This window comes from Lipomyces arxii (genome assembly GCF_038497795.1).
Source record: "Lipomyces arxii strain Phaff 12-163 unplaced genomic scaffold V1512scaffold_2, whole genome shotgun sequence".
Taxonomy (NCBI): domain Eukaryota; kingdom Fungi; phylum Ascomycota; class Lipomycetes; order Lipomycetales; family Lipomycetaceae; genus Lipomyces; species Lipomyces arxii.
In genome coordinates this window covers 679,294-707,293 of record NW_027117701.1, presented here as the reverse complement: position 1 = coordinate 707,293, position 28,000 = coordinate 679,294, and the positions used below count along the sequence as shown (strand labels likewise).

The 28,000-nt window shown below is 45.1% G+C and overlaps 10 protein-coding genes across 10 annotated transcripts; 4 read left to right on the top strand and 6 right to left on the bottom strand.

The window, feature by feature from the left end:
* The first annotated feature begins 20 nt into the window (after positions 1–20).
* Positions 21–2,555, top strand: V1512DRAFT_274120 (spinocerebellar ataxia type 10 protein domain-containing protein). Its single transcript, XM_066917758.1, has 6 exons — positions 21–591; positions 637–813; positions 862–920; positions 969–1,646; positions 1,694–1,915; positions 1,959–2,555. Exons 1-6 carry the CDS (start codon positions 452–454, stop codon positions 2,138–2,140), a joined length of 1,458 nt encoding a protein of 485 aa, XP_066773643.1. The 5' UTR covers positions 21–451; the 3' UTR covers positions 2,141–2,555.
* V1512DRAFT_258207 (peptidase M24, structural domain-containing protein) lies at positions 2,146–4,240 on the bottom strand. The gene is made up of 9 exons (XM_066915393.1): positions 3,882–4,240; positions 3,664–3,828; positions 3,578–3,610; positions 3,406–3,527; positions 2,953–3,357; positions 2,859–2,902; positions 2,782–2,815; positions 2,518–2,733; positions 2,146–2,474 (listed from the first exon to the last, which is right to left on the bottom strand). Exons 1-9 carry the CDS (start codon positions 4,093–4,095, stop codon positions 2,181–2,183), a joined length of 1,527 nt encoding a protein of 508 aa, XP_066773642.1. The 5' UTR covers positions 4,096–4,240; the 3' UTR covers positions 2,146–2,180.
* V1512DRAFT_258203 (uncharacterized protein) lies at positions 4,239–7,015 on the bottom strand. The gene is made up of 8 exons (XM_066915392.1): positions 6,521–7,015; positions 6,271–6,423; positions 6,056–6,192; positions 5,967–6,005; positions 5,817–5,920; positions 5,708–5,764; positions 5,256–5,660; positions 4,239–5,211 (listed from the first exon to the last, which is right to left on the bottom strand). Exons 1-8 carry the CDS (start codon positions 6,568–6,570, stop codon positions 4,387–4,389), a joined length of 1,770 nt encoding a protein of 589 aa, XP_066773641.1. The 5' UTR covers positions 6,571–7,015; the 3' UTR covers positions 4,239–4,386.
* Positions 7,016–7,027: 12 nt separating this feature from the next.
* On the bottom strand, positions 7,028–9,832 carry V1512DRAFT_258200 (WD40-repeat-containing domain protein). Its single transcript, XM_066915391.1, has 8 exons — positions 9,384–9,832; positions 8,717–9,327; positions 8,491–8,658; positions 8,084–8,445; positions 7,959–8,034; positions 7,702–7,911; positions 7,475–7,654; positions 7,028–7,424 (listed from the first exon to the last, which is right to left on the bottom strand). Exons 1-8 carry the CDS (start codon positions 9,529–9,531, stop codon positions 7,284–7,286), a joined length of 1,896 nt encoding a protein of 631 aa, XP_066773640.1. The 5' UTR covers positions 9,532–9,832; the 3' UTR covers positions 7,028–7,283.
* Positions 9,833–9,868: 36 nt separating this feature from the next.
* On the top strand, positions 9,869–12,401 carry V1512DRAFT_220521 (EF hand associated-domain-containing protein). The gene is made up of 9 exons (XM_066913688.1): positions 9,869–10,015; positions 10,071–10,086; positions 10,141–10,405; positions 10,452–10,716; positions 10,763–11,490; positions 11,540–11,659; positions 11,705–11,833; positions 11,879–12,099; positions 12,145–12,401. The coding sequence occupies exons 1-9, from the start codon at positions 9,976–9,978 to the stop codon at positions 12,257–12,259; spliced, it is 1,899 nt and encodes a 632-aa protein (XP_066773639.1). The 5' UTR covers positions 9,869–9,975; the 3' UTR covers positions 12,260–12,401.
* Positions 12,280–15,755, bottom strand: V1512DRAFT_233970 (uncharacterized protein). Its single transcript, XM_066914046.1, has 3 exons — positions 15,278–15,755; positions 12,818–15,223; positions 12,280–12,769 (listed from the first exon to the last, which is right to left on the bottom strand). The coding sequence occupies exons 1-3, from the start codon at positions 15,281–15,283 to the stop codon at positions 12,461–12,463; spliced, it is 2,721 nt and encodes a 906-aa protein (XP_066773638.1). The 5' UTR covers positions 15,284–15,755; the 3' UTR covers positions 12,280–12,460.
* A 118-nt stretch (positions 15,756–15,873) lies between these two features.
* V1512DRAFT_258192 (RanGTP-binding protein-domain-containing protein) lies at positions 15,874–18,250 on the top strand. The gene is made up of 4 exons (XM_066915390.1): positions 15,874–15,916; positions 15,962–16,051; positions 16,103–16,203; positions 16,247–18,250. Exons 1-4 carry the CDS (start codon positions 15,896–15,898, stop codon positions 18,036–18,038), a joined length of 2,004 nt encoding a protein of 667 aa, XP_066773637.1. The 5' UTR covers positions 15,874–15,895; the 3' UTR covers positions 18,039–18,250.
* On the bottom strand, positions 18,157–19,995 carry V1512DRAFT_258189 (copper fist DNA binding domain-containing protein). Its single transcript, XM_066915389.1, has 2 exons — positions 19,523–19,995; positions 18,157–19,384 (listed from the first exon to the last, which is right to left on the bottom strand). The coding sequence occupies exons 1-2, from the start codon at positions 19,556–19,558 to the stop codon at positions 18,335–18,337; spliced, it is 1,086 nt and encodes a 361-aa protein (XP_066773636.1). The 5' UTR covers positions 19,559–19,995; the 3' UTR covers positions 18,157–18,334.
* Positions 19,996–22,888: 2,893 nt separating this feature from the next.
* V1512DRAFT_245725 (uncharacterized protein) lies at positions 22,889–25,297 on the top strand (the record flags this gene model as incomplete). The annotated part of the gene is made up of 4 exons (XM_066914392.1): positions 22,889–22,975; positions 23,021–23,035; positions 23,082–23,194; positions 23,245–25,297. 4 exons carry the CDS (start codon positions 22,889–22,891, stop codon positions 25,295–25,297), a joined length of 2,268 nt encoding a protein of 755 aa, XP_066773635.1.
* Positions 25,298–25,430: 133 nt separating this feature from the next.
* On the bottom strand, positions 25,431–27,567 carry V1512DRAFT_285144 (P-loop containing nucleoside triphosphate hydrolase protein; the record flags this gene model as incomplete). Its single annotated transcript, XM_066918040.1, has 3 exons — positions 26,962–27,567; positions 25,960–26,940; positions 25,431–25,916 (listed from the first exon to the last, which is right to left on the bottom strand). Exons 1-3 carry the CDS (start codon positions 27,433–27,435, stop codon positions 25,431–25,433), a joined length of 1,941 nt encoding a protein of 646 aa, XP_066773634.1. The 5' UTR covers positions 27,436–27,567.
* Between the last annotated feature and the right edge of the window lie 433 nt (positions 27,568–28,000).

Genomic DNA, 28,000 nt, shown 5'->3' with positions numbered 1-28,000 from the left:
AATCTTCTGTGGTTTACAAGAAGAGCCCTTACGATTCCTCGGTTTGGCTGGTGTACGAGCTTTAGGCTAGAGGCTACCAGTGTTTCTGTATTTTTGCCTTTCTTTACCTTTAACGGACTTTGTTTTTAAGCTCTATTCTTGGTAATTATCTTCAGGGGCTGCTTTTAGGAGTCTCTTTCCAAAAACCTGTGCGGCAAAACTTCCTCGTCACCAGGAGCACAAACTTGTCCAAATCAGAATCCGTTAACATATGCTAAGTCTCACTTGCAAAAGCTTACTTTTGATGTCAGCCTTCCGTTTAGCGAAATCCTAACTCGAGAAAGAACAGTTTTGGAAGTCAGATTCAATAAATTGCACGATTTGCAGCCGCACACTCTGTGGCTCTTCAGCATAGTCCTAAACGTACTCACTCTGTAGCCCAAGAATCGTTCGTATCATCAAGGCAATAGCTATGGCAGACATAAGTGAATACACAAAGATTTTAGAAAGATATAAAAGCCAAGACCAATTAAACAGCGTTATCAATAGTGAGAATGAGTGTCAAAGGGCAGTCTCGGCTTTAACATCAATACGTCAGGATTTATCATCCAGGTATGATTCTACATCTTCTACCGTGTTTCTAATTCATAATGGTAGAATGAAACTTGGTAGCTCGAGTGGTGCATGGGACTCATTGCAGAGAATACTTCAATCAAGCTTGTCAATTTGTTGTTCTGGTCCAGACGACTCAAGTAGAAAATGGAAATTTGTTAATGCTGTATTGTTGCTTTCCATGAACATGTTGTCTGCTGGGAAGACCACTCAGGAATATGCGTTAGTATCAAACTGTATATACGAATGCAAGAGCTTACGGAAAGTTAGGCACTCGGCTTTAGGTAGCATATTGCTCATGATGTTAACAGACAAATCATGTCCCACTAGCAAGTTTCATTAAAGCCAACTTGCAACAGAAGTACTAACGGCTTTAGACGCTCTTGCCAACGCGTTGAAGATTTTTGTCAACATGTGTGCGGGAAACGATCAAGTAAAAACATTGCTGTGGCAAAAATTCCTTGAGGCGTATGACCCAAATACAATGCGAGACTTCACCGACCGACTCGACGATAGTACGTTCGCCATACTTGAAATACTCATGGCAGGCATAATGAGTGGATCTACAGAGCGGAGCCAGAAGCTAGTATCAGATTTACAGGGTAACAATTTATTATGCGGCATTCTGGATCGACTTCACAGTTGGTCTGAAAGCCAGGACAAACAGAATTTTGATTTTGCATACTCAATCGTAACCACACTTATAACACATGGCTGGTTTTCTGACGCATTTAAAGCATGTGAAGATACTATTGACGTTCCGTCAGACCGACAACTCGCGATGACAAGGGTGCTCGAAGGCTTTTTAGTCACAACTGAGGACATTTCACCTGTGTATGGGCATGGATTAGCTGAAACGTTGTACAGTGACATGTTTTGCGAAATTTGCAAGCCTTTGTGTATACAGATCATGAAAAAGAAGATTGAGAGCGTTCAGACTGAACGGCTTGCTTCGTTCCAGACTTTAACATTAGAGTGTCTTACGGCACTGATTGGCGTATCAGCTGATATCAAAGATCGGTTAATTGACTATCACTCTGTGGAGGAATTTTTAGGTAAATTTTGATGAACTGCGTGTGAATTTTTTTTGACCGGGTGCCAGATTTGTTGAAGAAAGCCGACAGCATGATTGGTCGACGTACGCTAAAGTCTGGTCTACCTACCGAGGCTGGAAAGGCGTATGAGTTCCCAGATCTTAAACGACAGTTGGTAGGCATTTTAGCGCTTTTGGTTGAAGACAGCCGGACTGTGCAAGACCAGATACGTGAGAGTGGAGGACTGCCAATTTTACTATCTCAGTGCAACATTGATGACAACAATCCTTGTATGTACCAGCAGCATTTGTAGAAGTTAGCTAATGAGTGAAGTTATTAGAGAGTATGCTATATTATGCATCAAAGGCGTTTTAAAAGACAATCAGGAAAATCAGGCGTTTGTGGCGAGCTTAGAAGCAAGGGAAGCAGTTACAACTGATGCTCTTCACGAGGCTGGCTATGAGACTTCTATTATTGACGGTAAAGTCTCATTGAAGAAACTTTCCAAAGAATAAACATTGCGACAGATACTTTTATTTATGTACATATTTACAGTTATTCCAACAAGCCACTGGCCACTCGCTCAATATCGTCGACCTCCTTCGAAGCTGCGGCGCATGTGATTAAAGGACTGTTGTCGTTAATATACACGTTATCTTCAATGCGAATGCCCATTCCGCGGAAATGCTTGGGAAATTTCTCGTTGTCGACGGGAACATAGATACCAGGCTCGATCGTGACAACATTTCCATTATTTAGGTTTTCGTTGCGGGGGACTAATGAGCAGTCGTGCAGGTCTATGCCAACATGGTGGCCAATGTAATGTGGATACAAGATGTTGGTTATATCCTAGTTGTCAGAAAGAATCATATATTAATCAGGTGTAACATACAGACATAGAAGCGTCAAATCCAATATTTTTCAGCTCAATTTGGAAAAGCCTGCACGCTTCTTGTTGAAGACTTTGTAGAGAGTTCGATGTGTTGGCCAGCTCGATGCATGCCTTTTGGACGTTTAGCACACACTGGTAAAGATCTTTTTGGGCGTCTGTAAATTTTCCATTTACAGGCCACGTGCGTGAAATGTCAGCGCAGTAGCCGCCGTATTGCTAGACTGAATAAGCATCCATGCCTTGTTTACGAATCACTGCACTCACTCCTCCTGCGTCAACTAAGACCATGTCACCGGGGCTGTATTTGTAAGAAGCGGCATTTAACACGAACAAAAACATACTGTAAAACATCGTCGTTTCTTGTATAATGAATGGCCAGAGAATGCTATAGCTCCAATCAGCATTCGCAAGCAATCATCATCTAGTCTAGCTTACAGTTCCACCCGCCACAACAGGTACGTATGCTGACTTTTCACATCCGCCAATCTTGAAAACATATTCAAGGAAAGCGTACAGATCTGCCTCTTTTGTGAACCGCTCAGCATACGCCTCCGTAAACGCGCGACCGGAGATCTGGCCGGCCGTCATCATGACCTGCAGCTCTGCCGGCGACTTGACGGAGCGTAGCCGATGCATGATTGGTGACAATGCTTTCAGATTCTTGTATTTGCCGTAATGCTTCAACATTTCGATAATGCTTGCCTCGGGCGACCCACGCTTTGCTTGAGGCGAAAAGAAACTGCCAAAATCGGACGAGTCTTTGGGCTTATCCATGTACACCACACTCGCTCGTCCTATAATCTCGTCCAGTCTTTTACGAAGACCGCCAATATCCGAAGCCTGCCACTGTCAGCATCAACAGCATAAAATGTAATACAGAGAAATTACAGAATCAGCGTTAAAAACGTCTAAAGCGCCTTGGACACCCGTCCGCGGGCCTTCCCAGAGCTCGACTCGTTCGTTCTTAGGTTCCACGAACATGTGAAACTCGTAATCGTCCTGGTGACGCTCTGAGTACGATTAGACTCATGCAAAATTGCTGTCCACATGTTGCACTCACCAATTGCAATCACACAATTCGGCTCCATGAAACCTATATCCCATATCAACATCTCAGTCAGCCTAATTCTTTGTTGCTTTACTTACCCGACAAGTAGTAAACGTTTGGATTCTGGTGAAATTCATGAAACACCACGCCAGACCGAAATGTTTTCTCAGCACCGACGAAAATAGCCACAGCTCCGTCCTGCATCTTGTCTGCAAGTGCCCGCCTTCTCAAATGATACTCGACTGCTTGTATACCCGGCGTCACTGACATTGTTTCGTCAGTACTCTACTGTATTTATGACGACATGACGACATACGTTCACCTTCCTTCAACAAATGCGGTCGCGTCTCATGTGTTGGCTGTCCAAAGCCTGTCTGAGTAGCATATGGTCTACAGCAACGGGTTGTAATTGGAGTTCGTAATACGCTGCCTGGAAATATCTTGTTATTTTGACTAATAAACCATCGACTCACTCCGCTTCGCTGAACAAGTCGGAAGCATTGTCGAAACCCAGATTGACTTCCGGCCATTTCCCAAAAATGTCTTTAAAGCCGAGTTTCTGTGATCTACAGATCAAACCACATCTGCTAAGCACAAAACTTGTTCGGTAACATATAAACCTTAAATATTCGGAACATCCCGCCTCGAAGTCCGACTTACGCATCATGAAATATTATGAGAAGTGTGTTTATATTTATGTGAAATCCCAACGCCGCTAATAAGTACAGCTTTGTACTATATCAAATGTTCTATACATTTCCAAATTCTCAACCCCCAGCCATCTATCATTTCTCATTTCTCATTTCAGCTACATCGATTGTTCATTTCGTACGCTCTTGCAAATGCTTCAGCCGACGAGCCGTGTCATCCAGAAAGTGTGAACGAGAACGGTTACCAAAATTAAGCGCACTAAGGTTAAGTGCAGACGAGCTTCGTGACACAGACGCAGGTGGAGACGAAGCTCGTGAAGGCGGTGCGGATGATTGCGCCGGGTACCCTTGCTGTGGCTCGTCGTATGATGGTAGACCGTTTGGTGCACCTTCTGCTATCGGCGTCTTGATTGCTGTGGAATATGACGGAACCCGAGACAAACTACCCAAGTCCAGCTCGAGTCTGCCGTCATCGGACTCGGCCGGCGTCATGGTTCCTATCACAGGAGACTCCATCGGAGACGCGTTAAGCGAAGAATGCCAATTTGTGGCCTGGTCTAATCCAACAAATCCAACAGTACCATCCTCATTATTCGCCAGCGGAGTCATTGCTCCAAGCGGGGTCACCGATCCAGACTGTCTAGACGGGAAATACGAGTCAACAGGACTAGTATTACCAGACTGACTTAACGCAAGATCTCTCAGTCCTGCCTGTGCTCTCTGAATATCAAATGGCGTGAATCCAAGTGTATCTGCGTTCTCCCCCGAATTTCGCCGACTTCGCACGTGAGGTGTGCTAGATCCACTAGTGATTGGCGTATTCATGCCAGAAATAGAAATATCTTCCCATAGTCTATCGTAAATATGATCATCGTATTTCGGTGGGGCATTAGTATCAACATTCTCAGTCAAAGGTTGAAGTTGACGTTGATCTCCACCGTCGTTGACCGGGACATTAGGCGAAATGAACAAAGCAATAGGTAACGATGCACGTAACTAAACTAATTAGAAACCAACACAAACTAGAAAAAAAATCGTACCTCTGAAACATGTCCGTCTGGATTTTTCAAACTGACTGCAAACTTCAGCTTGTGTCGTACTTCGATGAATCCTGGAATATCACAGTCTTGAGTGCATTTTATCAAGTTTGGTGGGATTTGGAACGCATCACGGATGTCCCATACTCCGCCTGGTATGTCGTCCTCTGAAACTTCCGGAGCAGGTATTGTGACTTGTGAAACTGTTCTAACACTTGCATGGCCTGCTCCGTGCGGAATATGTAAAGTATAGTACTCCTTCAACACAATGACGATCTGACCAAGTCTTAAGCCTTTTAGCAATGGTTGTAGTAACAAATGAATTGGTGTAGCCGATCCGATTGGAACTGCTTTCGACGGAATGCTGATAGAGTAGTCAATCTTGCTTGGCCAGACATTCTCAATGGACTATTTTGATCAGTAACAGTTTACAGCAGCAACACAAAGTAAAATACCATAGTCTGGAACAATTCAAGTGCTTCGGGTCCGAGAGTTCGTACAACTCTAATGTGCTAATTAGATTAATTAGTAAACCGAAGTCCGTTCAGATCAGCATAAACGTACTTTTTTCTTGATCAAATTGTTTGCAAATCTTCCTCGCTCTACAATGGCTTTCATTTTGTAAATGACAGAGCCGCCGTCTAAGCCTTCAACAGACTCATTGATTGCTTACAAAATTAATTTTGAACGTGTTGATTAGAATACTTAACCTACCTCCAGGTAGAACGACTTCAAATGGATATTCGTAGTTTCCTATACAATAGTTAATGCTAAATTCCTTCGCAATGACCAATGACTAGTACCTTGTCCAATAGTGTGACTGGTGACAGGCTTTCCTTTTTCCCAGTCTAAGAAATTCCATGTGTGCTCAAAGACGACTTTTTCAAAGCGATTATTACGTTGGGTAATGCCACGTGAACTTTGAGCGGTATCTTGCCAGCTATGACGGTCAGTCAGTTCGGATCCAATTTGAAATCTGATCGAGAATTTGAAAAATCAACCACCAATTTGCACTCACTTCATTCGAACAGTGCCATATAATCGCAGAGAAATCCGCTTCACTGACACGCTTTCAAGGAAACTAAGGACTACTGCACCTTTGACAAGAACACCAGCAGATTCATCCGGAGTTCCTCGAACAATAATAACGTCATGATCTGCAGAGTATAGTCTATACAAAAGATCAGTAACTAAGGTTTCTTTGGCGTTGACGAACATGTTCCTTATTTCAGAAACATAGATCAGCAAACGGATCATGAGAATCTCACCTGATATCGAAAAATGAAAGAGAACTACTTGTTCTCTGTAAGAAACTCATGTTGATTTGTGATTATGAAAAAAAACACGAATATAAACAAAGATGCAAATACAAAGGATGTCTGATTTATACACTATCTGAGTGTGAAGTATCTCTCGGTAAACTCCGGTGTCGATAGAATCGATGATCTTGACCTTTGCCTGATCTTGAGAATAAAACAAGAACCAGATCAAAAGAGAAGAAGTCCGTTTGATGATGCTCTTTGAAAGCAGACGTTCAATGAAGGCAGTTTGAAGTGTGATCAATTTGTGTGAGAGCGGATAAACTCATATATTATGTGTGAAAGAGAGACAGAGAGACAGAGCGAGACAGAGAGAGGGGGTCGAACCTTCCTCCACTCGTTTAGGCTTTTAAGCCCTTCATTCAGGACATTGTGAGCACAAAACCCTTAATTGTCAACACTCTATTCTTTAGCAGAAACCAGTCTTTGGTTCTACCAAATGATTTGTTTCTGAGATTAAATTTAATTAGTCGTACTATTTATTGCTTTAAAGTCATCATTCTTTAAATCCGATAGAATTACTGTCAATTGTGGCAATGGCGTCATAGCTGAAAATCTGTCAAAACTTTAAAATATATATTTTCCAAAACTCGGAACACCATCCTATTCGAGTAAAATTTCCGCCTTATCCAGATCAACTTTTTTCTCTCCAATTCAAAAAACATTTTAAATAAAAACCAAACTCCTTAATAAACATGGTTTAGTCAATTGCTTAAGATTTATCGACTACACCATTTGTAGAATGCACATGCGGGCGGTTCCACGTTCTGATATGTCCATCATGACATGTCACTATAATCATATCCTCTCTAAAATAAAGGGATGTTAGTGGTTCAGGATCCACACGTTTAGACTAGATATTAGAAAAATATCAACAAATTTAAAAATTGTATTATTAATTACCATTACCGGCGGTAGAATTGGTATGCTTGCTTTAGATGCAGCAGTATGATAAGACTCTTCATCATCTCCAACAACAGCATTCGAATCAGATCTATCGCGTCCAGAAATGATACTTTGTCGGTCAATAGTATTCTTGCTAAACGAGCCAGCTCCAGATGAAGTACTTCCTCTATGTGTAGTCTAACCTCATGTTAGTTGAAAATTTCGCAACAGCCATAATCACATACTCCTCTAGGTCTATGCAATGATCGAACGTTGAAATCCCACAATAACAATCTGCAATCATCTCCAACACTGCCAAACCGGTAAACACGTTCGTCGCATTTCCACGGATCAAATGCGACGTCTCTCACAAATGACTGATGGCCCTGGCATCTTGCAACAAGACTTTTGGTACCAACTGACCAAATTGAAACCAAGTCATCCTCTCCTCCTGTCTGATTGACCGTTAGTCTGAATTCTATTAACGTAGACTGTCTCGTACCAGAATATAGCGACCGTCAGGTGACCAGCATACACAAAGGAGACCACCATAGTATCCACTGAAGACATCCACAAGTCTAAACTTCTGTCAATAACTGAACGACGCCTTCAGTGAGAAATTCATACTTTTCTCTTAAAAAGTCGATAATCTTCAAGTAACCGTCTTCTGATACAACAGCAATGTATCTGCTGTCCGGCGAAAATGTAAATGCTGTGATACCTTTTCGAGCGACTTTCCACACCGCCACGGGGTTCTGCTTAATTCCTCTCTGATTCACATGAATGCTCTTGATAATTTGAAACACATCTTTAGATTCCTGCTTGCCTGAGTCAGGAATGCTGCCATTCTTGAGCTCGACGTCAAAATTGGAATCTTCCTTTTCCTTGTCATAAATCACAATTGACCCGTCCAGATGTGCAGCCATGCAGAGATTTTCAGACCCAGGCACCCAACGAATGGCTGGAGCAGCTTTTGGGTTGATGCAGCCCTATGCTATCAGATTCCCGCAAATGTTCAGTTATCAAAATCTTACGCTTTTGTTAAGTCGGTTGTATTTGCCGCTCGTTGCTTCGTACCAGACAATGTCCGCAGTTGAAAATCCAATGATGACGTCAATATGTTGTGGGCCCCTCGTCAGTGCGTTCACATCATGTGAGATTGGATGAGCACTAGTGAACAAGATTTTTGATAACGGTTCATGCTGAATAATGTCAATAATCTTTAATACACGACATCGTACACTCGTACACTATACGAACCTTATAAGTCTCTGAGCCGTAGTCCATCCAATTAAAAGATCGGTTAAGGTTAGCAAAGAAGTACAAGTCATTTGGCTTATGCTCCTGTAACCGTTTGGCCAAATGCTCATGTGGATTGACACGTGAAACAAATGTACTGTTGCTCTTGGTCAAATTGCTTTTTGGCTTTCGTCTTTTAGCAGGATCACGACCTGCTGAAGGAACAGATGCGTTAGTTATAACAGTTTGCAAAGAAGTTATTTTTTCGTCGTAGCCCGTTTCTGGGATGGCGCCGAATGAGGTCGACAAAGATGATGATATTGGGGGCATGCTTTTTGTATCTGACATCCTTGAAGCACCACCCAAAGACCCGTGCTCACTGCGATTATCGTCGTAGTCATTCGCATCGATTGATGAACGCGTTTCAGTATAAACTATGTTATTGGTACCAATTCGGTACATGCTATTTGACAAAGAGTCTTGTCTACGAGTGAGAGTGCATAAGGACAATTTGACGCCAGCTGTAACTTGAATAGGAAGCGTAGACAGCGGATTCGGATTCATGATTGGGATTTCTGATGGATGAGGAGGAGGAACAGCCAGATGGATATCCTCTCTTAAAGTGTACACACCTACGGAAGCTCATTAGTACTGGCCCAGAGGTGTTTATAGACTCAATTGAACTTGCCTTCACCAGTAGTCAACATGTATTCTTCACCAGTCGGAAACTTCAAGGTATTATGAGTATCGATATTGTTATCGCGCATTTGCATGAGCGCAGCAGTATAAGCTGGACTGCCCACGGGGAACTTTGGAGGTGGCGGTAGAACAAACATTGTTGGCTTTAATTAATAAAAATACACAATAAGAAACTCTTCTAAATGCTCTATATCCAATTACTTAGATATACTTTGTTTATTTCAACACTTTCTGCTGGTTGTTGTTGGCTGAAATAGAGCGAGTGCGACAAAGCGGGGGATTTGGAACTTTCCGGAGTTCGAGGACCCACCGAGAGCCTTGGTACTGTTTCTAAGTGTGGAGCGCTGTGGAACCGTAGTAATATAACCGCGATAGCATAATATACACTTAATTAGTGTGTGCATCTTATTGTGGTGCAAGTAGGTTTAATGACATAATACATCACGCAAATGTACAGTCAGCACAATTTCCATTCGACAAACTGATGGATGACATTGGATTCACAAAAATCACGGATTGCGCTCTCATTTTGGCTCTGTCAGTATTGAACCTCGTATAATACTATCCGTCTGTCAACAGAAATGTCGTCTGACGTGCGACTCGTGCTGTGTGGTGACGAAAGTGAGCTTGAGCTGTCTGTTCATATAGATCTTGTAACTAACATGTTCTTCTCTAGGCGTCGGAAAGTCAAGGTATATACAGTTATAGGTTCTGAAATTGGCTTTGATTCTGACACTATACGTCAGTCTAATCACATCATTCATCAAAGAAACATTCGTGCCAAATATACAGTCGGTACTACCTCCAATCTCGATTCCACCGGAATTCATGTCGGTCGCGAGTAACATGACAATGACGATTGTGGACACGTCGGCCAGTCCGCAGGAAAGACAGTCGCTCAATCGAGAGATTCGTGGGGCAAACGTGATTTTGCTTGTGTATTCGGATCACTACACCTCCGAGCGCATACCGCTGTTCTGGCTGCCTTATTTCAGATCATTGGGGGTCAATGCAAGTAGGTCAAGTTGTGTAGCAAACATGTGATAACATTCTATAGGTTCCTGTCGTCTTGTGCGCAAACAAGTCTGATTTGGTGGTCGATACGGACTCTACAGAAGTCATCTTGGACGAAATGGTCCCAATCATGGAAGAATTTAAAGAGATTGAGTCTTGTATCAGAAGTAGTGCCAAAGAGCACTATAATGTAAATCAGGCGTTCTATCTATGTGAAAAAGCAGTTCTTTATCCAATTGCGCCACTATTTGACTCTAAAGAGCAGAAACTTAAGCAGCCTGCTGTGGCAGCATTAGAACGAATATTCTGTGTGTATTTCACTCGAATTACGTTGTCTATACTAATGAGATCTAGTTTTGAGTGACAGAGATCAAGACGGGTTTTTGAACGACAAAGAAATGAACAACCTACAGCTTAAAGTATTCAACAAGCGAATAGAACCGCTCGATCTTGAGGAAATCAAGTCAATGATTAACCGAACCGAACCAGGCGGTGTGACAGACGAAGGTGTTTCTCAGAAAGGATTTATCGCACTCAACACACTGTTTGCGTTGAAAGGTCGTCATGAGACCACGTGGGGGATATTACGCACCTTTCATTACACTGACAGTTTATCACTGAGCGACAAGTTTTTGTACCCTCGGTTTGACGTGTTACAGTACTCCAGTGTTGAGCTCAGTCCTGCCGGGTACAGATTTTTTGTAGATTTATTCCTGCTGTTTGATAAGGACAACGACGGTGGTTTAAACTCAAAGGAACTCAAAGCATTGTTTGCACCAACACCGGGCCTGCCATCATCCTGGTCCAAATCTCAATTCCCAACTACAACGCTGTGTAATGAAGGAGGGCACGTGACACTTCAAGGGTGGTTGGCGCAGTGGAGCATGACGACGTTTCAAGATCACAAGACTACCCTTGCCTATCTTGGCTGGCTCGGGTTTGAAAGTTCAGACCGTGGTGGGACGACTGACGCGCTGAAAGTCACTGGTCCACGGAGACGGAGAAATGCGCGGCCAAAGGTGGGAAAAGTGGATCGAAACGTGTTCAGCTGCTATGTGCTCGGAGCTGCTGATTCCGGCAAGGTAGGACTACACTTGACGTTTTGTAATCTGCGACGCTGACAATTACCAGAGCTCAGTATTGGACCGGTTTTTAAACAGACCGTTCTATCCATTATACAAGCCGACAATCAAGCCTAGGATTGCCGTCAACAGCGTGGAATTGCAAGGCGGAAAGCAATGTTACTTGATTGTATGCAGTAAACGTTAAGCTCAACCACAATCTAACTAGTTTTAGCTTGAAGAACTTGGTGAACTTGAGCCCGCCGTGCTCGATAACCCGACGAAATTGGATGAGTGCGACGTGATATGCTACACCTATGACTCGTCCAACCCGGACAGTTTCCAACACATTATTGATCTACGAGTATGTTTTTCTACAAAACATTTGACTCTAATCTGACATTCGCAGGACAAGTACCCACAGCTAGATCGTCTTCCGGTCGTGTTTGCCGCTTTAAAAGCTGATCTGGACAAACAGCAGCAACGATGCGACGTCCAGCCGGACGCGTACACCCGTGAGCTTGGTCTCTCGGCACCGCTACATGTCAGCGCTGCGTGGACGTCGTCGCTGTCGGAGCTGTTTGTACAACTAGCTGAAGCAGCGCAGTTTCCGAGCACAGCAACACCGGTGTACGTACTTGATTTTCTGACATGAGATTATACTAACGATGCTAGATTGGAACCTGAAGAGAAAGAAAGCACAATGATGCCGGTTGCGTTTGCGTCTTCGGCTGCAGCGTTGGCTGTTGTTGCCATTGTTTGGATGTTTCGAACGTCACGAGAAACGTAGTTTGTAATATATAGTTGGTTTTCGCATGCATGGCCCATGTTTATTGAACTATATTACAACTCCTAAACACTAACGATTCTAACTAGAAACCCTCGTTATGTATAGTCCACCAAAGATAAATCTAAGTACATAAAAAAGCATGTAATCGCAAATGTATAAACAAAGCAAAACGCCGGTATGATACAATAACAAATACAAAAATCACGACACTGCAGGTGTGCGTGGCCGCAGCGACCCGCCGCTATTCGCACTGTGATACCGATGATGAACTTGGTCCTGCGCTGTAGGCCGCAAGACCTGGTGTCTGCTGCCACGCGTCTGCGAGGCTTGCCGGCTGCGTTCATGTTCTTGCTCGCGCTGCTGCCGCTCAATTGTTTCGTAATACGTTTCTCCAGCAACGTGGAATGGCGGATGCTGCTGCTGCCTAGCTGGCTCTGCGGGAGGTCGTGAGTGCATGTATCGATCTGGCGCATGATCAAATTCGTTACTCTGGGCCGGCACAATAGTGCTCTGTTATTTGTCAGTTCGGATTGCACCAAGACGAAGAAATCATCATACCTCTTCTTGGTCAAAGTAAATCTCATAGATCTCGTCATTACTGTCCATGTCATGCCAGTATGCGTCATCCTCATCGTCCTGCCCAAACTCGGGACTGCGTCGCGACGAAGACCGAGGTGGCGGTTTCAACTGCTGGCCACTAAACATAGTCTCATCTGCACCGTATGCACTGCGGTGTCGTGGCGGTTGCATCAGCGGCTGTTGAGAAGCGTAGTATTGTTGCTGGTGGTTTGCGTACTGCTGCTGCTGTTGCTGATACAGGTACGCCTGCCGCTGCTGCTGTTGGTGGCGCAAGTACTGCTGCTGGTATTGCGGTTGATTCTGCTGTTGATGATTTTGTTGCTGCTGCTGATAGTATTGATACTGCTGGTACTGCACCTGGTGTTGCTGATTCCGAATGCTGTCTTGGTTTATAAGCTCAAGATATCCGTACATGAAATTGCTCAGCAAAACTTGCTGACACAGCGGTCTGTGCGGATTGGCCAATTTGAGGTGCGAGAGCCTATATATCGCGCGCTCAATGTGCAGCGGGAACCGAGCATAATAATACGCCTGATCTTGTTCGGTCTGTTTACGCACAGGTGACACCGGCGGCGATGGAGACCGTGACCTTCGTGCAGACGAGATGGATGCCGAACTCTGGCTCTTGCGGACCAGCGCCGGTGTCTTGCGCTTTAAAAGCGGTTGTCCATTCAATTTCTTCTTTGCGCCAAACAGGTTCGATAGTACTGACTCCTTGTCTTTCTTGGTCTCGCTTGTGGACTGCAAAAGTGGCCGGTCGTACTCGATTGTGGCTCGTCTCGTTGGCTCGCGTTGCGTTTCATCGAACGTCGGTTTCACCGCACTGCTTCCGAAGTTCAGTTTTCGAAACGACGAGCTCTTCACCGGCGACCGATCCGAATCCGTGTAGTACTCCTTGTCTTTTTCTTTCTCGGACACAAACAAACGACCAAACCCGGCTGTCAACGCTTTCCCACGTTGTTTCAGCGTCAGAGGCGATGACGACGGTGAGTGCGATTTCGACGGAGAGCCTGGTGAGTCCAGCACGGGGACGATACAGAGTGAGTCACTCCGCGTGTTGGGTCCAGATGTTGGTGCAGGCGACAGAGGTTTTCTCGACACGACTCGTTGTGGCCGCGGCAAAGCCGGTGACCGCTGCTGTTGCTGATATGAATGGCGAGTGGGCGTAGTCTCAGTCGAGTACGAGACCGACGACGATGTAGACGTCATGCTTGGGGCGTGTGTGCGCGTGCTGCCGGTCGATGACGTTGAGCTGTGGGTCGAGTCATCGCTCGTGCGCAGGTCGGCAGTGTGTCTTACTGACTCGACCACGAGGTCCGGGTCTAGTTCAAGAGATCCAAGGTCCGACTCGTCAATATTAAGTTGCAATCTGCCGTCGGCTACGGTGACTTGCGACGGCAAGACCGTAGGAGCTGGTTCTAGTTCGGATTCGTCTTCGTAAAAGAAACTAGGCAGGTCTGATGTGCATTGGGCCTGAGTTTCAGTGCGAGATCCCGATCTGTTGGTGCTTCGGTTACGCGTCGACGTGTGTTGTGAACGGCGCAGTCCGCTTTCGGTAGGCAGCGGCGAGATGGTGGGACCGTCGGACACTATTGTTCCTTCCGGCAGACTGACGTTCGTGCTCGACTCGCGTGCCGCATGAAAGTGTTCCTCGAGCCACTCAAGATCAGACACTTTTACTTCCGTAGACCGCGTCCTGGCAATCTTACTCTGCAGCGCGTCCGCACCGTCCTCAAACCCAGCCACCGAGCCTCCGGTTGCGTGGATTTCACGCGAAAGATTCGATTTGCGCCGGGCTAAACCAGAGTCTAACGTTCGTGGACTAGGAACTTGCAGCAAATCCACAATGTCTTCAACCGCAGCAGAGCGATGTTGAATCTCCGAAACCCGTTCGTGGACAAAGCTCTGCCATGCTCGCGGAGCCAGTTCCGGATGTAGATGCGCCGGTACCCACAGTAGCGGCTGGTCAAGTGCGGGTTCTTCCACAATCGGAAACCCAGTAAGTGGCGACGGCGGCGAGGTTGAGAGCTGCGACCGGGTGGGCAGGTCAGGGTCTGAGGTCGCCGACGCGTCGAGCGAGATGCGTTTTAGCGCTTTGATAGTGCTGCGTTCTTGAGCCACGACAAATTCAGACGACTCAAATCCAATCTGCTCGAGTGGGAGCGATGTATGTGGTGGCGGGGACCCGGATAGAGCGCTTGAGTGTGAACGCGCGGTTGTACTGAGCACGTCGGCGCCATCATCATTGACATCATAGTATTCGTTGTCGAACTCTGACGCGCTCACAAAACTATCATACGAGTAATCCCTCGAGTGTAAGCCGACAATAGAGTCAACGATATCATCCTGGTCATACTCGTCGTAGTCATTGACATTGGTATCGTCCTAGAGTGAAAAGAGTCAGCATCTAATTACGCGTTCAAATACAGTCAAACTAACCTCCATTGATAATTAAAATGTCGGAGCAGTATAAAACACTAATCCAACTAGAGAACTAGACAGAAATAAACAGTTGACGGTCGCCCGCAGGCCCCTGAAGAGTGCCGCCGAGCACGAGGGGACTAAGTACAGTGGAGCAGATTAAACGAGAGGTCAGCTATAGATCCGATATCGAAGACTAAAAGCAGAAAAAAACTTGACAAACTGCCATTCAATAATGAGTCTTGAACGAGAAGTCAACTGTAGAACAAAAGATAAACAAATTAGAGACAGACAAAAACAAAGAAACGGGGAGCGCGAAAGAGAAATTGGAAGTTTTCGCGTCGAGCGGCGCGTGTAAACTTTAAAACTTGTGCGATGATCACCAATTTCGTGTAACGTCACAGTTCTCTGGGGATGATCATCAAGGAATGGAATTTTATTAAGAACAGATTTTGTGTCAACAATTAGATTTTATCATGTTTGTTGAATGATAACTGAGCGCGTTATTTAGCAATTTGAAGAAATTAATATTAGTACAATACCCTTGCGCTATGAGCCCTAACCCACAACATAATTTGAAAACGCGTTTTGAATCAAATGATCTTTGTTTAAGTAGAAAATGAGAGTAGAAATACGATGGAATTATTGTTAGCCCAGGTAAGGCGTTAAAGTGTATAGTATTAGATTATCTGACACGAAGAGGTTCGCAGTAAAGCGGTCAATATCGCTGTTGGATCTGGTGTTAATTATATTGGTGGATTCGCCATACGAAGTTTAGTCAAGTTTCTTTCTGTACGTTGTTTAGAACGTGAAGATGTGTGACGATGTTGACAGGTGGAGTAGAAATTACCGGAAGTCGAACGAGATGGACTTGAAAGATTGAAACGAAGGTTGACGACAAAGATTAAGATCGTGACGCCAGCCATTGATTTGATTCAACTAATGTTAGTACGAGATAAGAGTATAGGGATGATATTGACTGGATAGAGCAGCAAGAGGAAATACAAGTTTGGATAGTACGGTCTCGCTCACACGGTCACTTCGGCGAGAGATCAATGAGTTTGATGAAAACGTTGAACGAGCAAGTGAAGCCATTCAGAGCGCGACGTCGCGTGAGGAACAGAAAAAAGCGGCTACAAAAGTGAAGGAGTACATGATTGGTTTGCTTGATAGGATAGAAGAAGCCATTCCGTTGATTTCGCTCGCGCTGACAACGTCTGGCGCGAACCTGTCTGCCTCGTTACCAGACACAGTTTCACCGTCCCGACTGCTGCAAGCGTCTGCGTTCTTATTGTCTGCGGATTCAACTTTTTTGAGCCGTGCGAACGAGAAACACCAGGTTGGACCGACGTTCGTGCTAAAATTATACACCGTCTTCTACGGCACAGCGCGAAATCCGCATACCACAACCGCAGGAGACATTACGTGGAAAGAAGAACATGCGAAATGTTACGTTGAAGTGTTTAGAGTTCCGGCCGAGCGTCCGAAACTTGCAGACCGGCACCGACATCGGGTGTCAAATACCCCAATGTACTCCTACGAGCTTGTCATCACCGAAGACCTGGACGACGGCCGGTACCACGACGAGTTGGACCAGAACCCGCCGGATAAGAACTGGAAAGGTCCGATAAAAGGTAAGCGCAGAGTCATTCCGTTGGCAATTGCGACCCGGTTGTTTTTCAGTGCGTCAGGTAGATTACTCTTGATTGAAGATGCCATCTCACCGGTGCTGGTGCTGAAGCTGAATAAGGCGTTTCTTGGCCAATCGCCGTACTCAATGTTTACAGATGAATTGTCGGCCAGTGATGAGGACGATGACGACTTGACGACGGATGAGTCAGAAGAACTGGAAGCGTTTGCGGCCAAAGTCGAGTCACCGACAAATATCGAGTGGCTCGCATTCGAGCTCTGGACAGATGACGTTGACGATGAGGTTAAGAGCGGCAGCGAGATTGAGGAGGACTGGGTTGAAGAGGAGGAAGAGACACAAGAATTGAACGGTGGGGAACGGAAACCAAAGGCTTCGCTCGGACTGACCGAAGCGTCTTTGGCAGCAGCGTTTTCTCGTCTGTCGCTGAGTAGCGCAGATATTGAGAACTTGATGTCTCGAAGACGCAAGTCGTCGTCTGCAAACACACAGTCCCACGCAGCTCAGCAACCCACACAAGCGCATTCGCTCAACTCGCTCTCTCTTTTAGAGTACATTATCCGGCTAGCAGCTTTACAGACTAACGATCAAGATTCAACGCTCAACATCTCAGACGAGCGTATTGCACTTTACTTACGCGACGAGAACAGGAGCACCGCAAGAGAAGCTGCGCGAGACGTATCAGACCCAATCGGTCCTGACCGGTCACCTGCCACCAGCCGGTTTGCAGACTCGGGAGTACGGTCACGACGAAGTCGTAGCTCGACACCCATAACGCCTAGTAACACGACTGCGCCCGTAAGCGCACGGCAGTCAGATAGTGCTGGGTTGCGGCGGAGCGTGAGGATAGAACAGCATCGTCGGTCCTCGCCCGAAACGCCTGGGCTCGGACGCACAATCGTGCGACGACCGCACGGCATTTCGGAAGAACAAGCGACGAAACTGAGCAGTGCTGGTCCGTCTACGCCGCGGGTCGGTGTCGTTCCAGGGTCAGGTCACCAGACCAGAAACGACACCGGGTCGCTGACTCCGTGGGAGCTGGATCGGTTGAGAGGGCTAGACAATAGCGACGGTAGTCCGCTGGACGGTAAAATCACACGGCGTAGACGAAGCGGACGGCATGAGAGTTAGTGTGGTGTTGTGCGCGTAATGACATAAGGTTTCGTGAAGCGCACTGATGGGAGAGAGGCAGAGGGGGCGCTAATATGCTCGGGCCAGTCTTGGCATACGCATACGCAAGTGCAGTACAGACCGGTAAAAGTTTCATATCTCATTTTATTGCGAAATCCGCTCTACTACCTAGCAAAATATACATAGAAATAATCAATCATTCATAACAAAAAGAACGCCGTCTAATAATAACCCAAAACTCCCGAAATAGTACTCTTTCTACTCATACATAACTCATGTACATGTTATTTCGACTTTTAGTACTTTGACGTCGGCACAGACTGCTTATAGTGCGCCGGGTCACTGTCCGAGTTCAAGTTTGGTGATAGCGAACAAAAATCCGGCACGGACGGCGGTAGCATCGATGCCGGTGTCATCGCCAATCTAGTCGAGCAGTCGACCAAGCTCGACTGAGTGTTAGACCCTGGAGGCGACGGGAACGTGTGTTCGGCCGGGTTGGCGTAATACTGGATCGGCTCACCAAGACCGAACGACGCGGACGGGTTTGAAAATTCGTAGGCACCGAGTTCGAAATCGTCCAAAAACCCAGTCACGGACTGTTGAGCTTGTGTTGACATGGGCGTGTATGAATTATGCGGGGGCACAGAGTAGAACAATTCCTTTTGATACGGGACTTCGTCGAACGAGCTATATGCCGATTCAGAATCGTATCCGCCTGCGTTTGCGCAACTCATAGTCGTACTGATCGATGACGCCGAGTTTCTTCCGGTCGTGTCTGAGTTCAAAGACAGCTTATTGTTATAATATTCATGCATATCTTCTCTAATTTGCGACTCTTTCGGAAGGCTGTATGCATCATACAGTTGCATCGACACCGGTGGGTCTCCGTACTGACTTTTGTGTTGTTGCACATTTGTCATGTGTGAAACCTGTGGGATCGAATTCAGAGACTGAATAGAGTGCACTGACGAGACTGGGCTCGGCGACTCGCTCGGGACCGACACACGGTAAGGCGATTGGCCATGGTACACCGGGACCGCGATCGAGCTGTTTTTAGACCCGACCTTAAGTTTTTTGTTTGCCGCACTGGCTGCCGCGCGACCGGCGTTTTTCAACTTTGAGCAATCGCACTTCCCGCCGTGCGCACACGCACAGTTGGACGCATGCTCTTGCTGGACCACAGGCGCCTTGCCATCAGGGCAATCGCATTTGGTATGTAGGGCATGATTTTTGCGCGCCTCCCGACAGTGTGGACACTGAGAAACTGGTCGACCTTTCGGCTTGATCATCGTCAACGGACGATCTTTATGTACACAAGTTGTGACCCTGTGGCCGCGTATGCAAGTCTAGAATAAGTTAGTATCATGTAGAGGGTAAGGGTTGCTGCGCAGTTTTTCGGACGATTATGGACATGGACAAAATCGGAGACCGAGAAGTACAGAGCCAAGATGGAAAAAAAGAAATATAAAAGATACAAAACATACTTCACAGGCGTATTTAACACCGTCGATGAAAACCATGATTGATTGATCTGTTGATTGTTGATTGTTGATTGTTGATTGTTGACAGTGAAGATGAAGCGATAACGTAATACGATTGATGAGATTGATGAGTGTTGATAAGACTGATTTGACTGATTGACAAGGATTAGATTGATCCGAACTTGATTTGATTCTTCTAATTTAACGAGGAAGAAACTCTTTTGTAAGTTAGAATGGAGTGAATGCGAACATTTGCAGCAGTCTTGACGGTTACAGAAGATAGATTGATTATGAAGATAGTAGTGATATCGTAAGAATACTAATTGATTATATAGCAATAATTAGTATAAATGCAATAGTATTGTATAACAGATTAAACAATGTATGAATAAAGACGAGGATCCTCTGTTTGTGTAGAAGAAAAGAGAGAGAAAAAGGAGAACGTGAAGTAGTTATGATGTGTGCGAACGAGGTTTGGCCAAGTCACAAACTTTAACTTCTCAGCATGGACTAGCTAGCTACCTTTGCCACTAACGAGGCGTGGATTGTTATGACATCAGCGGCATTACTTATTATTGATTTAGCACACTAAAATGCTCTGGCATAATGATCTATTTTCTGATTAGCACAATGTATATACTGCCATCTACTACAAACATCATAATATAATCACAATATATGAGTACACAGGTTAAGCCGACGTGAGCCGCATATATGGCGGCATAGAGCTTGGCATAATTAGGTTTATTCTTATTTGATTGTGAGTTTAAATTCAGGGCAGGTTTGCGCTGATCGGGATGATTATGAAATGTGAATAGCGCTGAATTATTAATAAAACAAACATTAAATAGTAAAACATCAGTATCTACTGTGTATATGTGTGTATTACTAATAGCACCGTACGTCACTTTAACAGTCTGAAACGCAGGAACAATCATGAGTCACAAAATCACAGATCTAAGCATTTGCCTAGAAACTTTGGCCGGTGTCGGCTGGCACACACACAATTCCACTTTTAGGCCCCAGGGTCTGTGCCTTTCGGCGATATCGCAGTCACGGTTGTTTCAAGTCAGTATTCTGTTCTAGATTGACCTATAATGTAATAATAAAATATAAAAGGATTTGTTAAAATTAGCACATTCTGATATACAAATTTGATGTGTGACTCGGCGCATGAAGATAATGGGTGGGACATGCGGGAGGCAGAAGCGGTGCGTCAAAAAAGCTTGGCATTGCACTAGCTTGGCGTGCCAAGCCGTTGTTCGTTTCCCGACCTGCTGATTTCGTACGTAAGAAGAGAATAATATATGTTATATGATGTTATTATCATGCATTCATTATAAAAATAGTATATAATCAATGAAGGTTTGTGGACGTAGTAGGTAGAAGAAGTTGTACGCGAGTGTATCGACAGAAGTGATTCCGTAACTGTATTTCAGAAGGCAGGCATGCGCACCCGGAATGAGTTAACATCGATATGTGCTTACCAGGGTTTATATATATTGCAAGAGTCGCAGAAGGTCATGTGCGTAGAAGTTTGTGGTGAAATGTTCAAGGGTTGAGTTCAGCACGTACAAGCCCCTTTAATTATTTTCACGTGACCTTGAATAATAAGGAATAGTTGAACAAAGCGTCTGTGCTGGCGATGCGATGGTGGGTGTCGCTAAACAGGTGATTCCGGTGGATGAGATGACAGATGTTGTTGGTGACATCTGGGTGGGACATGGTATGTATATCATTGCCGAATGAAGACTACTACTGTATTTGAGGTTAAGCGTAAACGACGAGATGATCGGATCGCAAACGACAAGCAGGTCAAATGTGCGCTTAAATGATGTAGGCGCGATTGGATTCTCCGGCGTAAGCAAGACCCATCATTGGTTGATACAGTACGTGTAATACGTGTAATACTAGTCTTACGTGTACTAGTAGACTAACAGTCTGGATTAATTGAATCACTTCGGTGCGAATAAGTTGATCCGGCTGCGCAATCTCAGTGAAGTCGGGACGATTCAAACTAGTACTGATTAACGTATTGAAACGATGAGTGTTAAAATGTAACAGAGAGTTTTGAGCGGTTGTATTGGACTACAATCAAACTGGTTCAATAAGCGGTAAAAATAAATCCGATCGGTTCTTCATATATGATCGGTCGAACCATCGGTAGGACGGGAGAATAATTTGTGTATGGGGCGAAGTACGGTTTGAATCTATCCGACGCGGTTCACTCCTTTCCGGTTTTTTCTCTTTGTATGTTAATTGAATAATTATATATATTTAAGTAGTATTTTGATGTATTATTTAGTGTTAATGAAATATTTTTTTAAATTTTTTTAGGATGTTATTGTTACTGTAAAAATGGATGAAATGTAATCTGTAGGTAGTAAGGTAGAATGGAAGACTTGGACAGTGCATTCGATGTGTGGGGGGAATCTCAAATGTTCATTTAGCCCATATTGACTGTACGTTATATGCATCATAAATTTTTTATATACGGCATATACTCCGTTTATCGTATATTTTATATTATATATGTATGATGTATTTACTATCATATATATATATATATATATATATATATATGTATTATAATATAGTGTAGTATAATAACGTATAGAGAACATACATATGAAAATAAGGTTTAAAGTGTGGAGATTTGAACTGGTTATGTAACTGATTGTTAAACTAAATATTGAACTGACTCTGAACTATATTTAACCCCGCGGGATACTTTTCTGGGACTTTTGACATACAAAACATACATTGAAAATAGTATAAAAGAAAATGAAAAAAATGGAATAGAATAAACAAACGTATAAACTATGTTAAAATTGAAGTTGCTTTATATATAATAATAAAATATAATAGTAAAGGTTTTATTTAGCCGGCAGTTCATTCACAACTGATTTAATGCGGAAGAACCAAAAACGGAAGAATAAGAAGAATCCGGGATTTGATCCGGGTTCAATATCAAGTTCAAAGGTTCAATAGCTGGCTCCACGCATTAGCACAAACCGGGTTCGACACACTTTAACTTAAGTCCAACACTTTCGCTCTCTTGAAGTGTCGGATGTAAATTATTCCTCTAGTAATTCAGTATTATATAATATATTATATATGTATATATAGATATATATGAAATACTTATATCTTTATATATATATAATATATATTATATAATACTCACTGATATTCATCTTAATCTCCATCAATTTTAATCTTCCCCACATTATTCTTGATCTACATACATATACTATATATATGGCCTTTGTGCCTTCTTTAATACCACGGCTCAAGTTTATTCCGTTTGTTTCATCAAAAATGACAATTCAATCAACTCGTGTTCTTGTTTCAAATAATCAACCAACAATGTCGTCATCCTCTGGTACTGCTACTCCGGCTACTGTTACAACTTTACCTAGAAAAAGGTCGAAAGTATCTCGTGCTTGTGATGAAGTATGTATTTTATTGAGTATTAAGGATCACTACTAATATATAAAGTGTCGAAGGAAAAAGGTATTTATTACATATACTCGTTGTATAAACATTTTCTAAATTTCAGATTCGTTGTGATGCAACTCTAGATTCTGGTCCCGAACAATGTTCTTCGTGCAAAAGAGTTGGGGAAAAGTGCTCTTTTAGTAGAATCCCAATGAAACGGGGTCCAAGTAAAGGGTAGACCCTATTCCCCTTGTTTTTTTGTTACCTAACTAATCAAAATCTAGTTACATTAAAGAACTCGAAGATCGTTTAAATTCACTTGAACATTCAATGAGTACAGATGATGTGTCTACTCCCGGTCGTCGGAATAGCGCCATATCAGAAATAAGAACTCCTGCCGAATCATTCTCAAATATTACAAATGGTCGTAAAGCCAGCGTTTCATCAACCGGAAGCAACAATTATCCATCCGACTCCCCAAGCTCACAATACAATTCTTACACTTACTCATACCAAACCGCAAATTCACCTCGTGCTCTAGCTCCTGACCAGCCACGACCTAGGACAGACTCAATCCACTCTCTTCCGCCTCCTCCGTCAAATCCTCAGCTTCAGACATATCAGTTGAACTCACCAAATTTAAATAATCAGCGAAAACGTGCATTTTCAAGTTCGCTCGAATACGCACACGATTCTGACCGCGGAATTCCGCCGCCGCTACAGACAAGTTTTTCAACTTCGCCAGAAAATCATACTGAAAGACTGCCGTCAATCGACTCGTTTAAACCAAATCCGAACCTGGCTCAGTTGCCGCCAATCCAGTCCTCGGTCGGGGCAAGTGTGATTGATGAGCCTGCTCCGCCTTATATGGCACCTCCGAACGGACCAAGTCATTACTGGAGACCACCATATGAAACAGTCAAGGACGACTCTCGCGCGCCGCCATTAATACAACCTCCTCCACCGCCACCGCCATCGGCATCGTCATTGTCCGGTCCTGCAAGACAACTTCAAAGACACTCGATTGGAAGCGGCATGATGGGCTATGATCCTGTCGCGTCTGCTGTGTCGTCGATTTTAGCCGAACCTTACTACAAACCTTCGGACGTCATGATGCCGTTCGTGTGGGATGACGAAACTGTCGATGGTTACTACAATCGTATTCATCCGACGTTCCCGATTTTGACGGAGTCTCGGCAGCGTTTGCGGGCACGACTTGTGGCCACGACGCCGGCAATACGGAACGCATGTTTGCACTCACTGTACGCTTTAGTAAGAGGCAGTTCGGGTCCTCAGCGGGCTGAGCACGATTTGAAACGAGCAATGCACAGCTTGACCGATGCTCAGAAGGACACGGCAAAGTTGCCCTTCGCGTCGTCGCTGCTGATTGTGCAGACGCTGGTCTTGCTTGCGCTCGAAACCGACAACCACGGGTCCGAGTCACTTGACGGCGGCATGCGGTCATCGTCATACTGGGTCGGGTCTGCAATCGGGCTCGCAAACTCTCTCAAGCTACAGTACCCTGCCGTAACTTCGGACGATACCGATTCCGAGTCTGATGCCAGGCTCGGTCGGCGGACGTATCTGGTCCTGAGCATGCTTGACCGATGGAACTCAATCGCGCTGTCGCAGCCGCTGCAGATCCCAGACTACACGCTAAATCTTGTACGTGATGACCACGTGACGCTGTCGACCGAGCCGTACCATTTGGTTAGGCTGTCGCTCGTGCTCGGGCATGTTGCCGAGCTTGGCATGGTTGCATCTGGTGGCCCAACTGGCTCGGGCCAGCTGTACATGACCAACGTGCTCAGGGGCGAGCTTGAGCGGGTGCGCGAGTCGATTGAGGAAACCTGGGATATGAAACCCAATCTCGAGTTAGTGTACTGGCACGTCAAGCTTGCGATGTTACGCATGTCGGGCATGGGCACGCCTGACCCGCGTGCGGTGCTTGGCCCCGCTGTTCGGATCTCGGGATTGCTGATGCAGCGGATGCAGGCTTCTACATGGCCGAGTCCGTTGTCGCATCACTTTCTTGCCCTTGTGGTTGCTACATTGCTAGACCTGACCGAGGTCGCCGAGACCAGGGCCGACGCGTGGCGGTCATTGAACTTGCTGGTCGACGTGATGCCAGCTGCGACGTCTGGTGACGGCTCGCGGTGGAGCGCATGTTTTCTACGGGCGGTTGAGAATCGGAAGTTGCGCGGTGGGTCCGCGGCGGCGGGGACGTCAAGCCGGCTTGAACGGTTGGCTGCGGTTGCGGTCGGAGAGTCGGTTAGTGACGCAGCAAAACTGGGGAAGCTAGGGTATCTTGGATATCTTGCGTACCTTGTTGTATGATTTACGTTATGGGTTTTTGTGAATACTGCGGTGTTTGTTTTTAAAAGTGTTTTATAATTGTTTTGAAAGTTAGGTAAAAATAATATGTACGATAATCATTATCACAAGAGTAGAAGCACATTAGTTAAGCAGTTTAGTTAAGCAGTTTAGTGACTTTTCCAATCGCGATAGTGTTTCCCTGGTCACGAAGCGTGAACCGGCCCAACTGGGGGTAATCTTCAAACCGCTCGATACAGAAACCTGTCGTCGAGACCAATTCCAGCCGAGCAATGATTTTCATGCCTTTTGTCGCGAACGCCGGCGGTTTCTTGCTTTTGCGGTTCGTGCCCTTTTCAAGCTTGTGCAACAATGCCGCGAACGTGACTTCCTCGATCGCGGTGTGCACGTGGATCACGCACGTGAATCCGGCGGACAAGATAGACTTGAGCTCGACGATCGCAATCTGGGCCTCGAACGCGGTGACTGTATGGACCGGGTGTGAGACGGACGAGAGCACAAATCCGACCTGTACGTCTTCTTCCTCGACGCCCTTGAGTCTGAGCTTGACTTGCTCACCGCAGGTTGCCATCTGAGTCTCTGCTTCTGTTTCGTTGTAGATTGTGAGCACTTCGATAGGGACCTAGAACGTTAGACTGTAACTATATAGTGGAGATAAGATGTACCTTGTTTGGCATGAGAAGTAGCTGAGACCCTTTCTTTGCGTGGCCAGACTCAATCTTGCCCTCGACGACTGTGCCGAGATCTCTGTACTTCGATCCGATAGGCATCATGAACGGTGCATTGACTTTGCGCTCCGACATTGGCATATTGTCGAGGTACTCTAGCAACGACGGCCCGTCGTACCATGGACACACTGTCTTGCCGACCCTTTCCTTCAAGTTCGCGCCTGAGTACGCAGAGACCGGCATGAAAATAACGTCGTCTTTGAGTTTATACCCGAGCGACTTGAGGAAGTTACCAAGCTTGCCGATACATTCGTCGTACCGCTCTTTAGACCAGTTCACGGTCGGGTCGTCCATCTTGTTGACCGCGATAATGAGCTTGTTAACGCCTTGATTCTTGGCCAACATCGCGTGCTCACGGGTCTGCCCGCCGCGCTCAAACCCGGTCTCGTACTCGCCCTTTCGGGCTGAAATCACAAGCACGCCGACGTCGGCCTGCGACGCACCGCCAATCATACTGGGAACGTACGTCTTGTGGCCGGGAGCATCGAGTAAGGTGTATCTGCGCTTGTCGGTCTCGAAAAACCCGCGGCCAACTTCAACTGTTTTCCCCTTTGACCGTTCTTCTTTTGTAAGGTCAAGGACCCAGGACAAGTACCAACTCTCGCGACCGGCGTCCTTGGCTTCTTTTTCAAACTTCTCCATTGTACGCTTGTCGACCGTGCCAGTCAAAAACAGCAGGTTTCCACCCATTGTGGACTTTCCTGCGTCTACGTGGCCCATAAACAGCAAAGAAAGATGCTCCTTTCCATACAAGTCCTCGACAATCTCGTCATCGATATCGACTTCTTCATCTTGGACGGTTTTGACGTCAGATACAGACGACGGTGTGGGTGAGGTAGGTCTGGTCGAAGGAGTTGACGATGCGCCGTTGGACTTCTTTGGTTCTTCTTTTGCAGGAGATTCCTTGACTGGTTCTGACTGTTTGGGTGGATCAGACACGATCTTAAGGACTTTTGGAGCAGATGACGGTTGCGGGTCAGAAACTAGTTTAAGCACTTTAGGGCCGGTACTGACCGGTCTAGACTGAGCAGGCACTGGGGCAACTGGAGCGGGAGCAGACACCGGCGCAGGAGCTGGCGTAGTGCGAGGTATAAAGACTGGCGCGCCTGTGTTTGGTCTGAATGAAGGAGCAGCGGCCGAGAATCCTGTCTGCGCCCTCGGAGGATTGTACTTGTTGTTTCCAAAGAACGGTTGAGGGTAAGTCTGTGGTAGTGGCTGTTGCTGTGAGTATTGCTGGTCATATTGATTATACTGATACTGTTGCTGCTGTTGCTGCTGTTGCTGTTGTTGCTGTTGTTGATAGTATTGCTGTTGATAGGCTTGAGGGTCATTCAAGTTTGTACTGTTCATTTGCTGAGGTAACTGATCATAGTCCTCCTGATCCCACGACTGAGGCACGTTCTGATTAGACATTTCGAGTGCTAAATAGATTAAACAGTGACTTAAACTAATCAAATTGTCCTTTCAAAGCACAGGAATAGAGTCGATTTTAAGCGCAGATGTTGAAATTTGAAGGACGGACAAATTTTTATGCCCAAGAGGATAAGCGATGTTATGGTGCTTAAAGTGCAGATAATGTGTGTTTACTAACTGGTGTTATGCGCACCGTGATAATGCTAATTGTATAAAGGGGTTTGTACTGATAATGAAGACAGATTGTTCTTAAATGCAATAATTTGAAGTTAAATTAATATAAAATGTATTTTATTTTATTTTATTTATCTTATTTAAAACAATCGGAATAAATCAATTGATTTAAATAAAAAAATCCCAAGAATTAAAGTGGAATTTGTATCGCCGGAATTTGCCGCTTTTGTTCCGAGAAATAAATTTTATCTTTTTTTTATTTTTGATTTAATTCAGGGTTTTTTTTATTTTTTATTTTTTTATTTAAATAAAAGCGTGAATAATCGGAATGAATCGAATTGTAAGTTCTTCATGTGTTCAATGAATTCACTAACAAACAGACCCTGAGTCG

Excerpts from the sequence above, each read along its gene's own strand:
- V1512DRAFT_220521 (XM_066913688.1), top strand. The coding sequence starts at position 9,976 with ATGTCGTCTGACGTGCGACTCGTGCTGTGTGGTGACGAAA. Across the intron at positions 10,406-10,451 it reads TCAGATCATTGGGGGTCAAT|GTTCCTGTCGTCTTGTGCGC; the intron begins GCAAGTAGGTCA and ends AACATTCTATAG. Across the intron at positions 11,660-11,704 it reads GAAAGCAATGTTACTTGATT|CTTGAAGAACTTGGTGAACT; the intron begins GTATGCAGTAAA and ends AACTAGTTTTAG.
- V1512DRAFT_233970 (XM_066914046.1), bottom strand. Across the intron at positions 12,770-12,817 it reads TTTACTTTGACCAAGAAGAG|AGCACTATTGTGCCGGCCCA; the intron begins GTATGATGATTT and ends GACAAATAACAG.
- V1512DRAFT_258203 (XM_066915392.1), bottom strand. The coding sequence starts at position 6,570 with ATGAGTTTCTTACAGAGAACAAGTAGTTCTCTTTCATTTTTCGATATC. Across the intron at positions 5,921-5,966 it reads TGAAGTCGTTCTACCTGGAG|CAATCAATGAGTCTGTTGAA; the intron begins GTAGGTTAAGTA and ends TAATTTTGTAAG. Across the intron at positions 5,765-5,816 it reads ACAATTTGATCAAGAAAAAA|CACATTAGAGTTGTACGAAC; the intron begins GTACGTTTATGC and ends TAATCTAATTAG.
- V1512DRAFT_258192 (XM_066915390.1), top strand. The coding sequence starts at position 15,896 with ATGGAATTATTGTTAGCCCAG. Across the intron at positions 15,917-15,961 it reads TGGAATTATTGTTAGCCCAG|GTTCGCAGTAAAGCGGTCAA; the intron begins GTAAGGCGTTAA and ends TGACACGAAGAG. Across the intron at positions 16,052-16,102 it reads GTTTAGTCAAGTTTCTTTCT|AAATTACCGGAAGTCGAACG; the intron begins GTACGTTGTTTA and ends CAGGTGGAGTAG.
- V1512DRAFT_258189 (XM_066915389.1), bottom strand. The coding sequence starts at position 19,558 with ATGGTTTTCATCGACGGTGTTAAATACGCCTGTGAA. Across the intron at positions 19,385-19,522 it reads GTGTTAAATACGCCTGTGAA|ACTTGCATACGCGGCCACAG; the intron begins GTATGTTTTGTA and ends AACTTATTCTAG.
- V1512DRAFT_258200 (XM_066915391.1), bottom strand. The coding sequence starts at position 9,531 with ATGTTTGTTCTACCGCCACCTCCAAAGTTCCCCGTGGGCAGTCCAGCT. Across the intron at positions 7,912-7,958 it reads CTGACGGTCGCTATATTCTG|ACAGGAGGAGAGGATGACTT; the intron begins GTACGAGACAGT and ends ACGGTCAATCAG. Across the intron at positions 7,425-7,474 it reads CAATTCTACCGCCGGTAATG|TCTAAACGTGTGGATCCTGA; the intron begins GTAATTAATAAT and ends TCTAATATCTAG.
- V1512DRAFT_274120 (XM_066917758.1), top strand. The coding sequence starts at position 452 with ATGGCAGACATAAGTGAATACACAAAGATTTTAGAAAGATATAAAAGC. Across the intron at positions 814-861 it reads AAGACCACTCAGGAATATGC|GCACTCGGCTTTAGGTAGCA; the intron begins GTTAGTATCAAA and ends ACGGAAAGTTAG. Across the intron at positions 1,916-1,958 it reads CATTGATGACAACAATCCTT|TTATTAGAGAGTATGCTATA; the intron begins GTATGTACCAGC and ends TAATGAGTGAAG.
- V1512DRAFT_258207 (XM_066915393.1), bottom strand. The coding sequence starts at position 4,095 with ATGGCCGGAAGTCAATCTGGGTTTCGACAATGCTTCCGACTTGTTCAG. Across the intron at positions 3,829-3,881 it reads TTTGTTGAAGGAAGGTGAAC|TGACGCCGGGTATACAAGCA; the intron begins GTATGTCGTCAT and ends AAACAATGTCAG. Across the intron at positions 2,475-2,517 it reads GATTTGACGCTTCTATGTCT|GATATAACCAACATCTTGTA; the intron begins GTATGTTACACC and ends TCTGACAACTAG.